Source organism: Nymphalis io, chromosome 10, assembly GCF_905147045.1.
Source record: "Nymphalis io chromosome 10, ilAglIoxx1.1, whole genome shotgun sequence".
Lineage (NCBI taxonomy): Eukaryota > Metazoa > Arthropoda > Insecta > Lepidoptera > Nymphalidae > Nymphalis > Nymphalis io.
The window spans coordinates 417,751-429,779 of NC_065897.1; the positions used below are offsets into that span (position 1 = coordinate 417,751).

At 33.8% G+C, this 12,029-nt stretch overlaps 1 protein-coding gene across 2 annotated transcripts in view; it reads right to left on the reverse strand.

Annotated features, from left to right (window-relative positions):
* The window catches only part of LOC126771282 (polypeptide N-acetylgalactosaminyltransferase 2-like), a 77,763-nt gene that overhangs the window by 24,652 nt on the left and 41,082 nt on the right, over nucleotides 1-12,029 (reverse strand). For both annotated transcript variants that reach the window (XM_050491081.1, XM_050491082.1), the window contains 4 exons: nucleotides 8,587-8,819; nucleotides 6,628-6,726; nucleotides 5,644-5,711; nucleotides 26-213 (listed from right to left, as the gene is read on the reverse strand). In XM_050491081.1, coding sequence (XP_050347038.1) covers nucleotides 26-213; nucleotides 5,644-5,711; nucleotides 6,628-6,726; nucleotides 8,587-8,819 — 588 coding nt within the window. The remainder of the gene's footprint in view (nucleotides 1-25; nucleotides 214-5,643; nucleotides 5,712-6,627; nucleotides 6,727-8,586; nucleotides 8,820-12,029) is intronic.

Sequence of the window (12,029 nt, forward strand, 5' to 3'; positions counted from 1 at the left end):
GCTATTAAGCTAAAATCAGCCTTACCTCTTTAATTCTCTGCAACAGTGGTTCCAGCCAGTGTACATTGCACTCTACGTGAGAGTCGAGGAAGGTGAGAACTGGCGCGGTTGCAGCATCAGCGCCCCGAACTCGAGATCTCATGAGGCCTTCGCGCTTGGAGTTTCGTATTACGTGCACTTTGCGTATTGCCCGCAGTGCAGCACCGTCCTCAGCTGTAAAATATACTCGAATTTAATTAGGCTGCTTTGAGTTGGAAATTAAGGAAGCTCAGAAATTTTGCGAATTGATCATATAAGTAGATCAGAATTAGGGTGTATAACAGAACATCGTTTTATTATATCTGATTCTTAATTAGACATACGGGACATATGTAATAAAAATTAGTTTATTAATCTTTTATATTTGTCCCCATTGTGTCAGAAATATTAAAAAGTTTGTTAGATTTTATGACTTGTATAAAAAGACAATGTGTACCCAACCTAGTTGCACGTATGTATATATACAAATTCAATTATATCAGGAATAAGATTTTCGTTGTACGCGCGGGAATTCGGGCGATTGTTTTGTATTCATATAACCGCTTCCGATATTTGCTTCGTCGGTTCAGATAGCACGAACTACACTTATATTTTAGATACTGTTTTTGTAAATTCAATGATAATCTTTATAAATTATGGAGAAGTAATTTATTTTATTTATATTCTAGCACTTTTAAATCGTCCTTCTTCAAGATTAAATAAATTTAAAGTTCCGGTTCGGAATGCAGATTCTACAATAAAAAAACCACCAAAAAACAAGTAGCTACTCTTTTTATCAATCATACACATATAGGTAACAGTCATATAAATAAATTATAAATAATTAAATTGAAATCACCGAATAACTGGCTTCAAACTCTTTTATATATTTAATCTCGCACAGAATAATATATCTTATTTACAAGTATTCCTTTAAAGTAATTTTTAAATTTATTTATTAGCAAATTTAATATCAATGTAATGTTCAAATTTAAAAAATACATTACTTTACAAGATATATTTTTTAAACTTTTTGTAAAATTGATAAACGGTTACGCGTAAATACCGAGTAAGCGACTTTGTGCGTTTTATGTTTCATCGATACTGCCAAACAGTTACTAGTATCATGTCGTACCATGAACCAAATATTAATTGATTATTATAATTTTACCATTTATAATAAATAATGTCTTCCGATCAATTGCATTGAAGCACGATGGCCATTTATGCGATTCTAGCCAAGTACAGAAGATAATACAGTGCACAAGTATTGTGAGGGAGCGCGCATTAATCTCGCATGTATATCACAAATAAAAGCATTTCAGAAGGCTTAATATTTGCTTCAATATCGCTTTGTTTGTTATTTATTACTAGTATAATATTATAAGTTTTTAAATTTATTGAAGGTCCGTTTCATATTGGTTTCATGGTTATTGTAATAGCTGCGAAGTTCTTATTTGAGAATTCGATTACGGTTAACTGCGCATGACAAATTACAATGTGTATGCGCAAACAAAAGTGCACTCTCTATTCCATTACTCTCATAATCCGATGGGCCGGGACCTCCAATAGTTCAAGACAGCAAGACCAACGGCTTTACGTGCTTTTTGAGGCACGCGAGTGTAACAGTTAACTTTCATTCTATACAAATGGCTGCTATGTCGAATTACTCTATAGAAAACCCCAATATTTTTTTATTAACCAGTTAATAATATGGAGAAAAATCGGTTGTAATTTGATGAGTTTATAAAAAATTTAAATATATTAGTCATAATAATTTGTGCATCTTACTATACTATTATTCAAAATACCTTTACAATATTTATATGCACAATAGTATTGATTATTTTGTTAGAAACACGCGACGTAAAGATAACCTTTTAACCGCATCGACTCGACGAGTATGTCTTCTTCCTGGGGCAAGGTAAGGTCCCGCAGACACTTATCATTTGTCAGTTAATAGGCTTTTAATAGTCAAGTCAGAATGAATACATAAATAGTAAAATGTGTGAAGTTAGTATTCGTCACGTATTCGTTGATTTTGTTGCAGGATGTATTTTAATTGTAAATAATCAGTAGATTCAAATGCCACAGTACTTACTTACATTACTTAAGTACAGTACTTACAGCACTGTGGTGTACTAACCGTACACCACAGTGATGTAAGTTTCAAAATCTCCTCGTGAAAAGTTGAGTTATTTTTTTTTTAATTTTTTTTTTATAGAATAGGAAGGCGGACGAGCATATGGGCCACCTGATGGTAAGTGGTCACCAAACGCCCTTAGACATTGGCATTGTAAGAAATGTCAACCATCGCTTACATAGCCAATGCGCCACCAACCTTGGGAACTAAGATTTTATGTCCCTTGTGCCTGTAATTACACTGGCTCGCTCACCCTTCAAACCGGAACACAACAATAACAAGTACTGCTGTTTTGCGGTAGAATATCTGATGAGTGGGTGGTACCTACCCAGACGAGCTTGCACAAAGCTCTACCACCAGTAGCAGTACAGAGTTAGCCTTTACTATTTTTAATTAGTACCTATGTATATTTTTTCATTTCCTAATTATATAATTATACACGATTAATGGTATAACACCATACTATAGCTGAAAGTAACTGCTTATTTTACAACTTTGTCTTATATCCGATTCGATAATCTGAAGCGATAATCGCATGAAGGCAATTTACTAATGTTGTAAAGATGGGTTGATATCCTAAAATTTAAAGGTTTCTCTGGACCATATATTCATTTTCCAGTTATTAGAATATTAACTTATTTAAAGTATGTGTATTGATTATACAATATAGAATCATGGAAAATAAAACCACGTTTTATGAAATTTTGTCGGTAGAAAAATTTACAAGTAAATTATTAATAATATATTGTATTAGTAATATATTGTATAATAAATATTATATTGAGTGGAGCGTGCTGTTAATAAAATTAAATTTACAGGCGCAGGCCAAGCATCGGTTACAATAATCGGATCCGTCTGTAGAATAATCGGATGTTCTATTTGCTCACAATGACGCAAGTCGTAACGACTAAGACTGATTTCTCACAGAGATTTAAGTTTCTTAGATTTATGAATGAGTATTCTTGTTGCACAAATGTATTTTAATGTAATGTGTGATTTATTTGAACAATACAAAAGGCATAATTAAATATCTCTCTTGTTATATGGTAAAGTAACTTGATAATACATAAGTTTAAATAGTAAATATAATAATATATTTTATGTAATTTGTTTACTTTCTATTTGTAAATGTCTTCATAAATGATCCTTAGGTCAATTAAAGATAAATGATATTAAATCTTATTTGTGCTAATCCAATGGCCGGGGGTGACCACACAAAAATACATGAATATTACTTATATATTTATTTCGAAAATAGAATTATACGGCAATAATATTAATCTATAAGCATCAAAGTTTTGTGAGAAAATTACGTATAATACTGTAATTACTTTGATGCGTGTACGCACATACAGTCTTTAAATAATTTCCATTCGCGTTTTACGTTGAATTCCAACTTCATACTTCATTTTGCTAATCTCGACATAGTTTTTTTTAATAAATTATAACGTATTTTTATGATATCAAAGAGTAACTATCTCCCTGAGTTTCTTTCCGAAATGGAAGATTTTTACAATCAATAAATGCTCCTGTTTTGATTAAAGACTTTGACTTTATACATAACACGGCATTGAAAACTTGTCATGGCATGTCATATGGTTGAAATAAAGCAGCCATACAATGCTATTGTTTCATACACTGATTCAAAAAACTATATTAGTCGCTAACTTATAGCATTAACGATTTATCAGCTTTAACTCATGTCTTCAAATGTTAAAATTCGTGCAATGAGTGAGTGTTTAACGTATAATTTGACTCTTTCATATTCAAGGCAAGCGAACTGAAACGAAATTGCTTTTTAAACGCGCGTTTATATGAAAATTGATATATAATTTACTCTCCAGTATGGCGTTATGTTACGTATGATCTTTTGTTATTTGTAAGCATCAATTTTCTACAGTTTTCTAATCGCACTATTATAATGAAACCACTCTTTATATATGACCATATGTAGCTACCCTACCCGACATCGGAAAAATAGTTTTACTCCATGATAAAGTAAAGTAAATGTCCCCTTTGCCCAGCAGTGGGTCTTAACTCTTGTTTTTGACATGAATGCTATTCCATGATATTTTGTATCCAAGTACGTATTTTTTCCCTTTTCCCTTAATACCTCGGAATAGTATATGTATGTCTTGTTGTGTTACTAATACTACTTGAGTGGCTTAATAATCTATTGCGAGGCGTCAAATACAATTTTCATTTACAGAACGCTTAAAATAATGTGTTTTTTTATTTCGGTATATTAAACTCAAATTATGGTTTTTCACTGCTTAAAGAAATAAAATTGTTACTGCTACTTTTCTATATAAGAAAGATAATATTATATTTTGTATCTGCTTTGATTTACTCAGCGTAAGTTATGCTAGCGCCCAGTACAGTAACAGCCTGTTAATGTTCCACTGCTGGGCTAAGGCTTTCTCTCCCTTTTGAGGAGAAGGTTTGGAGTTTATTCCAACACGCTGCTCCAATGCCGGTTGGTGGAAAACACATGTGCGATAATTTCAATTAAATTAGACACATGCAGGTTTCCTCACGATGTTTTCCTTCACCGTCAAGCACGAGATGAATTGTAAACACAAATTAAGCACATGAAAATTAAGCGGTGCTTGCCCGAGTTTGAACCCATCATCATCAGCCAATGTTCACGTGTTCTAACCACTAGGCCATCTCGGCTGCTAGCGCCCATTAAGCATATTTTAATGGCTTGATTATATACCGTCCTCTTTTATTATACAGTACAATTCTATTGTACACTAAAACTTGCCGACAAAAATGTATATGTTGTTTACAAGCGGACGAACGCAAAAAGCGACTTTGTCTTTATTTAGTTTTCGAAATGTAAATCATTTCGAAAACTAATTATACATATGTATATAATAGAAAATAGTTTGCAAAATTTCCTAAATATAATAAAAAAATATTTTCAAGCAATGTCTTTATATTTTCATTTAACAAAAACTGCAGTCTCCTCTATATACATGGAGGAGACTGAATGCATGAATGAATGATGAGGGCGAAAACATCAATTCGACGGTAAACAATACATAACATTAAACGAACGGTCTACCGTCCATGCAGTCAGTCATCATAGATGATAAAAAAAAATGAAAATATTTTTTATTTAAGTAGGTTCGAGTACGTAATATTAAATCATCATGTTACATGAAACTAAATGTAGCGATATATTTGGAATGTAAATTCTATTTCTACAAGAAAATCAGAAGTTATTCGAAATAAAATAAATAGTGAACATACATGTATTGAAATTTATCTCAATTATGTTGTAGTGTTTTAATTTGTTAATTTTTTATTAATTATAAATGTTGTATTGTCTTCAAACAAATGGAAGAAGCACATTAAATGATAAAAAGCTAACAAATTGTATAATAGAGATATTATTCAATCGTGTTAATATATTATATTCGATCATAAAGTAAATAAAAATTTCTCGGTAACAAAATCGTTTGATCAATACTTACGATTATCACTGAAGTCATCAACTAGGATTATTTCTTTTATCAAATGTTCCGGGCTTCTGTTCAGCACACTGGAAATAATAAAAACGGTTAAACTCAGTTTAATACACGAACGAGCGAAAAATCGCGGATTTAAACCGAGCACTTTGAGTTTATATGAGACTAGCTTACGCGAATTTTAAGCGAATTTACGATGACCAATATGATGATATATGTCAAATATTCGCCACAGAGCAGCGTGACGGAATAAGCTCGAAACTCACCTTAACAATAAATAAGGCCACTTTATCATTGTTAAAAAACAAAATTAAACGCAACGCTTATTGACAAGTCAGAGGTAAAACCCACCTGCGGTTTACTAACCAAGCTGTTTAATCTTCGGTTAATATATTCAACAAATGGATCGTTTTGCTTACGAATGGCAGAATTATCTAGGTGGTGTAATTCAAAAGCGTCTTACAAAATTATTTCGAAAATTTCGAAATAACAATATGTGCGTGATATAAAAACTTATAGGGACAACTCCATCATCATCATCTCGTGTCAGTGCTCGTGCTGGACATAGGTCTCTCCAATGGCACGCCACTGAGCTCGATTTTTAGTACTCAATTTCCATCCGCTATCAGCCAATTAAACACAAATTTAAGAACGACCTAAATGTCACGTTTCTCGTAACGATCGACTACTGATGTAAAATAACAATTAGTTAGTGACCGGATAGTATATTTCTTTCGAGCCTAAATTTAGTAGCTATTATGGTGATTTTACTTACGGCTCTGAAGATAACTTGATTGATGATGATTTTACTTACGATATGAAAAAACAGTCTATTAGAATGTCATTTAGACTACGTGTAAGCAAAACGTATCGTTTCTGAATATGGTAACCGGGTTTATAACAAAATATTAAAAATAGTTTGCCTAAGGAATCTGTGTATTAATGATTCTATTTGAAATATAAAATATGTAACACATATAGTTTATTTACCTGACGATGGTGCGTAGGAGTGTGGACCGCGCTTCGTTGTGGAAGGTTATGATGACACTGGTTTCAGGCAGATCTTCATCATATTTTTTCAATCGGCACCTGTTGATGATTGATTGTAAATAACTCATAGTATAAAATACGGCCTTACTTTTAAAAGTGGTTTAGTGTGTGTAATTTAAGCAGGAATAGCTCTCTTTTTCTCATGATTGATTTGACATTCAAAAGAAGAAAACAGTGTTTTACTAAACACCTCAAAACATGTAAATATTATTTATAGGTAAAAGCGTCACAATATAAACTAGCTTTTTGGTGGTAAGGCTTTCTACAAGCTAGCCTGGGTACCACCCACTTATCACATATTCTACACCCAAACAGCAATACATGGTATAGTTTTGCGCAGAGAGTGTTGAGTCAGCCAGTGTAACTACAGACTCAAGGGACATAACATTTTAGTTCCCAAGATTGTTGGCGCATTAGCAATGTAAGGGATGGTTAATATTTCTTACAGTGCCAAATTCTATGGGTTGTGGTGATCACTTACTATCAGGTAGCCCATTTGTCAGTCTGTCTACCTATATCAAATAACAAAAGCATGATATAATCTAAAACAAGGCGAAATCGTAGGGCATGGCCATTATATAAATGTCAAAATATTTGTATGTTATGCAACATTTGCTCATTAAGACAATTTCAAAATCTCAGAAGGTTTTACGATGTAAGAACCAAATAGACGTTTCTACTCTTTCGCAATTTTACTGGAACGATGGAAAGCTCTACTAATATTAGTACCTACTCCAAATTCAATAAAGGAAATAAAACTTTTGAGTGCATGTTCGTTTTATAATAGAGTAAACTTATGCTTATATAAGGACGTTATAAATGATATTAAAAGACAAGAAAAGAATGAGTTATAGTATGTATGTACGACGATTTATATAGACCCTTATTCTACCCGCTCGAAGCCGGGTAGGTTTTATATACATTAGAGCTCTAGTCTTAAAATTTTGTTCCGATTTTAAAATATTTGTAATCAATATCGAATAATAATTAATAACAAAAGAATTACTTTTATCGAGCGTTTATAGAGCGTTTAAAAACGCTCGCAAAAAGGAAATGTTAGTATGTATAAAGAATTTTATCTATAGTTATAGAAGTCTTGTTGATCGAACTGCGCAGGAGAAATTGTAGTGTATATGTATGTGCGCAAGCACAGGTGAACTCCCTATTTCCTCACTTTTATAATCCAATGAGCTGAAAATCCTGGACAAAGGCTACTTTTTAATACCCAACACTTGCTCCCCTCTACCAACACAGAGAAGTAAACTACTACTAATACATACATAAATTAAGACATTAAAAATAGTAATGTAACTTTTAGGAACTTAGCCAATACAGGAACTTTCTCCGTAAATACATACATAAATAATTCCAACTCTAAATTCAACTGACAAATTAAATAACAATCGTTTCGCTTCGTTAAAGGATACGAATGCACTTTCAATTAAACCAGCGCTGTTTTTGATTAGTATTCATTTCTATTCTAGATCAGTCAAGTAACTAATTAATTTATATACATATGTAGTTCAATTGATTCCGACTTCTGTGTGGGACGTAAGAGCAAACTGAAGGAACTTTCCGTAGCAATTGTAACGTTAGCTCATCTATATCTATGCAATATTATAAAGAGGCAAAATTTGTTCGTTTGTGTGTATGTTGGCGGTGATCTCCAGAACTGACGATCCAATTCAAAAAAAATTGTCATGGTAAAAAGCTACATTATTATAAATTATATTTATATCGTGCATACTAGCCGAGCTAGTATAGCATTTTTGTCTCTCAAGTATGACAAAACATATATAAAACAGAATTATTTGCATGCCCTGCCTAAACAGTTGTATAAAATTGAAAACAATGTATGGCAACCTAACTATGAATATAATGCAACTTCTCAAAACCTACATGGCGTTCCTCGTGTCTGGAACGGCGCGGTTACTGGATAAGTTGTCAGAGGCAGCCTGATTGAATCGATTCCGCACGTAGGGGTCGTTGTCCTTCGCACCTCCCGCGACATATCCCGCTTCATCAAAATACTTCCCTGTACTTCCCGTGTACTCCTCGGGAGAAGCTGGACTGCTCTCGGGCTCCTCTATATCGGAGTGCTGTTTTATGAGTCGAAGAGCTATATTTTCTTCCTGTAACAAAAAATATGAAATTTTGAATAAACTTAAGTAATGTAGATGAAACTTGTGATAATTTTTAACTACATGTCAGAGAACACAGTAGAATTTCTCAATTAATCATGATATAATTAGTTAAACTTTACGTATAAATTATGTGTTTATTCATTAAACAATGCTGTATCTTCTTTTTTCGAAAATTAAATCAATCGTGACAGAAATAAATATATCAATGTTTACGTATCATCCCTTATAATATGTTTATAAGAAAGGACGTTTATCGTTAAGAAACCTCAAGTCAACAATAAATGTTACATGTAAATGATTGACCGACGTCAGTAGAGAAACATCAAATCATGGGTTTGTACCTTTGGGTTTATAAAAAGTGAAGTGTCGACATTCGAATTGGGATAGAGAACTGTTTGAGCGGCTGAACAAAGTGCAATTATATCCTCTCAACCAAGTACAGGGCGTTTCTTAAGTTAATTTGTAATTACTAACTTGAACTACACAACACTGTTTTAGTTCGGTTATCTGACGTGTTTGGGTAGATAGAACCAATTCAAGGAAACCCAGACAGACCTCTTATCATAGACTTTACGGTAGCATCATATATAAGATGATTAATTATTACACTGTGATGATTATGTCCTCCTGACCGATTTCTGCCACGGCTACCAATGTCAAGGGAGACTAGTCAATTGCGATGGGCATATATAGTGCACAAGTGTGTGCGCAAGCACAGGTGACTCTATCTACCGTCACTTTCATAAACTAATGGGACGATACCGGTACATATCGATGTATTTATATTCAGTTGATATGTAGGTATTTGTGTCTAATATCAATAATTTGTATTATTATTTGGATTTAAACAAACAAAAACCTTATTCATTTCTATATACTATCCCCACTAACGTCGTCATAATGAAGCGGTTTTGTAACGACAACTTTGTTGCGAGCTGTGAACAGGTTTCGCTGTGAACTGGACTATTTACATAAACAGCACATTATATGTTTAGCAGTGGGATGTCATGTGTCAAGGTAACACGAATAGTGTTGTTATATCGCTACTATTGGCAGCGATTCATACGTTACGTTACGACTTTAATCGTATCGTAATCGTATGTATGTTAAAAGTGTTTGATGAATATCATTAGATATATTAATATTCGTAAATACAACATCATAAAAAAATAAGCACGTGCAACTTTTCTTCACTGCAAATCTTTTCACTCAAACGTTACACAAAGAAACGTTGCAATTGACCTTGAAAATTTTCTCTCATTGCGTTCAAACAATTGATGTGAAATTAGAAAGATTTATCTGTCTCGTCAGTTTTTCAATAATTCAGTTTCAAAACCACTATACTGATTTTAAATTACGTACTTTATATACCACTGGTGGTAGGGCTTTGTGCAAGCTCGTCTGGGTAGGTACCACCCACTCATCAGATATTCTACCGCAAAACAGCAATACTTGATATTGTTCTGTTCCGGTTTGAAGGGTGAGTGAGCCAGTGTAATTACAGGCACAAGGGACATAAAATCTTAGTTCCCAAGGTTGGTGGCGCATTGGCTATAAGCGATGGTTGACATTTCTTACAATGCCTATGTCTCTAAGGGCGTTTGGTGACAACTTACCATCAGGTGGCCCATATGCTCGTCCACCTTCCTATTCTATAAAAAAAAATACCAGGTAGTTCAATATAAATTACAAAACTGTTTTTCTCTCTAACCCCCCCAAATAACTCGGTAGCATAAGCATAAATAAAAAAAAAACAACGCCAGTTATAATATAAAAGAATGAGAAAAAATGTTGATTGCAGTTATTTATTTAAAATAAAAAGAATGTAAAATATTGTAACAATTGCTGACCTTTAAATAACACCTTTTAAGGAAAACTGATAATCTGCTAACAAGTATGTATATATATATAAGCAAATGTTTATGTTTTACCGGTTGTGATGTGTATTTATAACTTACCAATATATGGAAAACCTCACAACAATACTATTGACTATACCATTATCGCTTTTATGAACTTGAGCTGCATTTTACAATGAATGCAGTTATTATCGAATTACGACGAAATACGACGCTTACTTGTTGCAAGTAAAAACATGAATATAATCCTGTAATATGAATTTCGTATTAGCAAATGTCAAGCTTCTATATATAATAATAATGTCCTCCAGACCGATTTCGGCCACGGCGGCCAATCTTAAGAGAGATTAGCCAACTACGCAGGAGATATTATAGTGCACAAGTGTGTACGCAAACACAGGTGCACTCTCTATTCCCTAACTGTCATAATCCGATGGGACGGTAATACGACACGACCGGAAAGAGTTCAGGCGCAAGACCAACGGCTTTACGTGCTTTCCGAGGCACGGGAGTGTACACACTTACAAACTTCCAGACTCCGGGCAGCTACTGAGAATTTTCTGACAGAAAAATTCAATAACTTTTTATTGGCCCGACCTGGGAATTGAACCCAGGACCTCCGGGTCTGCGAGTTTACATCAAGGCACTAGAGACAGTCAAATATATACTAATATTATCATTGCGAAAGTAACTCTAGCTGTCTGTTACGGTTCTACGGCTAACCTACAAAAACGATTTTGATAAAATATGTCATGAAGCATGCTTGAAAGCCGAAGAAGGACATATACTGGTGGTAGAGCTTTGTGCAAGCTCGTCTGGGTAGGTACCACCCACTCATCAGATATTCTACCGCAAAACAGCAGTACTTGATATTGTTGTGTTCCGGTTTGAAGGGTGAGCGAGCCAGTGTAATTACAGGCACAAGGGACATAAAATCTTAGTTCCAAGGTTCGTGGCGCATTGGATATGTAAGCGATGGTTGACATTTCTTACAATGCCAATGTCTATGGGCGTTGGTGACCACTTACCATCAGGTGGTCCATATGCTCGTCCGCCTTCCTATTCTATAAAAAAAAATACACTATTTACTTCGCCGTCAGCGATAACTAGTATTGAATAAAGATCATGAGTTTTATTATAATTTAGTGTTGGTATAATGAAAAACGTATTTTATCTAGTTATCTGTAACTACCCCTCACGGCTCTGGCTGCGTGTGACGAGTGAGGCATGTCTTGCCCTTTATTATTTTCTGTACCCCTGATGTGTATTCAAAACTTCATGATAATCGGTTCAGTAGTTAAGACGTTAAAGCGTAAAAAACACACATTGGCATCTTATG